At 47.6% G+C, this 2,570-nt stretch overlaps 1 protein-coding gene across 3 annotated transcripts in view; it reads left to right on the plus strand.

Moving 5' to 3' along the window:
* The window catches only part of LOC102676596 (LIM/homeobox protein Lhx2-like), a 14,976-nt gene that overhangs the window by 8,234 nt on the left and 4,172 nt on the right, over positions 1 to 2,570 (plus strand). For all 3 annotated transcript variants that reach the window (XM_031509666.1, XM_006614098.2, XM_006614099.2), the window contains one exon: positions 1 to 42. This exon is cut by the window's left edge. In XM_031509666.1, the coding sequence (XP_031365526.1) occupies positions 1 to 42 (42 nt within the window). The remainder of the gene's footprint in view (positions 43 to 2,570) is intronic.

Below are 2,570 nucleotides of genomic sequence, written 5' to 3' on the forward strand. Positions count from 1 at the left end.
CCGAGCTACCTGTCACCATGAGGCTGGCCGCTGGGGCTCTCGGTAAGATTTTTATTCCCATTGTTTTCACTCATCTTTTCTTCTCTTTTCTTTCTTTCTTTCTTTTTTTTTTATCTATTAGGATGAAATAAAATTGGGAGGAAAAATTCTTTTCGAAAAAAATTGTCGAAAATCCGCTATCCGGAAATCGATTGATCGGACCATTCGATCGAAGGGGAGGCGGGGAGGGAAGACAGAGGAAGGGACGAAGAAGAAAAACGCCGGCCCCGGGGCCCTTTGTTCCTCCCGTCGTACAGTCGAAACAATGAAGAATTCACAAGAATCGAGTCTCGGCTCTCGGCCTCTCCGAGTCGAGGACGCAAATACGTGTAATTGGCAGTGGTGAAATAACGCGAGAACGCAAGAGAGGGATGGAAAGGGTTGCCGGAGGGATAATTGGGCCGGATGGTAAACGGGGGTGCTCGCTTGCTTTCAAACGTAGGTCTTAAAAACCATGGGAACACGTGGTACGCTTCGCCGTCCCTTTCCCTTTCTTCCTCCAACTCTTTCTCTCTCTTTTCCACCCCCTTTCCAACCGAACTCTCTCTCTCTCTCTAACTCACCTCTTCTCCCTCTTCCCCATTCTCTCGCTCTTTCGAATAAAGAAGAAGGTTAGATATTTCTCCATCCTTCGAATAAAGAAGGTTAGAATCTCTCTCGTTCTTTCTCGTTTCGCATTCTCGACGCGAGCAGGTCAGACCTCTCTCTTTCCCCTTCCGTGTTCCTCTCGAGAATCGAGTAGGTTGGACCTCTTCTTCTCTCTCCTTCTCCATCCCTCGAATCGGGCAGGTTGGCCGGGGTAGTTGTATTATTTGCCGAGCAATGAGTATAATGGGCTGGTTCGTTCGGTGAGCAAACATTTGCACGAGGTTTCGAGAATCGGGCGGAGATTGTTCGCGATCGTTAGTCGCGTTCCCTCCTCATCGACGCACACGCGAGGAATTCTTCGGCGAAATTTCGCCCATGGTTTAATTGATCCATGGACGCGAGTGGCGGGACACGATCCTTTCGTGCCTGTTCGCGCTCAATGCGCCGGACGCGTGACAGCCGCTCCAACGATTTTCCTTTTCGAGAGGCCCCTCGAACGCGTCCTCGCTTTTGGCGGCCGCTTAAATTGGCCCGCTTCGATACGCGGCAAGATGCGGCCACCTTCCTTCTTCGATTGAAACGAAGAAACTCCCAAGAGGGAAGGGAAAGGTGAAATGTATAAGGGGGAGACGTGTAAAGATGAGGATTTGCGGGTTGTGTAAATGTTTGACGTTTTGGATAGTTTTGGACGATTTGTATTCTTCCGTTTGTAAATTTTTATTAAACGAGGGTCGTAGTCTCTCGAGATTGCTTCGATGCATACAATTACAATTATTGTTACATTCCGTTATTTAACCCTCGAGATTAAAATTTTCCAATTATTAATAATTTTTCAAAGTACTTATAATAAATTGTCGCAATCAATGTTCGATGTTCCTCGTAAATAAAGATTCAGAACAAGATTTCCATAACGTTACTTCAGAAGAATCGTATAACCTCTCCAAAAAGTCTCTCCTCTGATCATCGAGACCTCTAATTCAGAGACGTTTGCAACCCCCGGAAGCGAGATCTCGTCGCGCCATCCGTCAAATTCGTTTAATATCCGTAACATTCTCGTTCACTGACGTTTCGAAATACATCCCCTCCTCTTTACTTATTTTCTAATCGACGTGCTGGGATCAGTTTCGAGGGAGCGGAATTTACGATCAACGGGCATAAAATCGGGGCACGAAGGCTGGCCCAACCTTGGACGGGGTGGGAATCCGGCGGTTGCCTCGCGTTTTATTGTCTTTATATATAATTGGGACACTTTTTGCAGGACGGGCCGCCTGATCCCTCGAACTATTCTCGTCTGGACGTCGGCAGGCGCGTTCGATGGATCGTTGGAATTGCGACCGCGATAAGCCCGCGTCTCTTCGCCTCTGAAAATACCTTCGTCCTCCCGGTTACGGTTCTTGCGATCCTGAAAAATTACCCTTCTTAGGAGGCTGAGAAGTTTGTCGAAGGGATGCTGCTTGATTCTTGAAAACGTATCTCCGATCGGTTTCCCGCGTTTCTTCCGAAAACTCGAAAACATTTCCTCGGCATGATTTAAATCTTCTCGACTCGACTCTTCTCAATAATACTCACGTAAAATATTTCTTAACGCATTTTTCGTCGCGATAGATCCCAAAGTTCGAAACATTTTCTCCAATGTTAAAAGACAACGAAGAAGATCGAAACTTTGTCCACTTGCTGTATCTCAAACGGAGGTAAAAAAATTGGAAGGGGGGGAAAAAAAAAAATCTAGAACGAAAATGTCGTTGGGCGAAAGCACCGGAAGAGAGGCTTCGCGACGAAGAAGGTGGATAGGAGAGATTTGAACGGGGATTCGAGGCACGCCGGTCGCGCGAACGGAGAAAAGGCTAGGCCCCCTCGGACAGTGACAGATGGGTATCGGTGGCGAGATGCATCGATTGGCCGATCTGGCAGGAAAAGAATGCTGCCGCGGCCAATACGTGGCC

The sequence above is a fragment of the Apis dorsata genome, unplaced genomic scaffold (assembly GCF_000469605.1).
Source record: "Apis dorsata unplaced genomic scaffold, Apis dorsata 1.3 scaffold_169, whole genome shotgun sequence".
In the NCBI taxonomy this organism is placed as follows: Eukaryota; Metazoa; Arthropoda; class Insecta; order Hymenoptera; family Apidae; genus Apis; species Apis dorsata.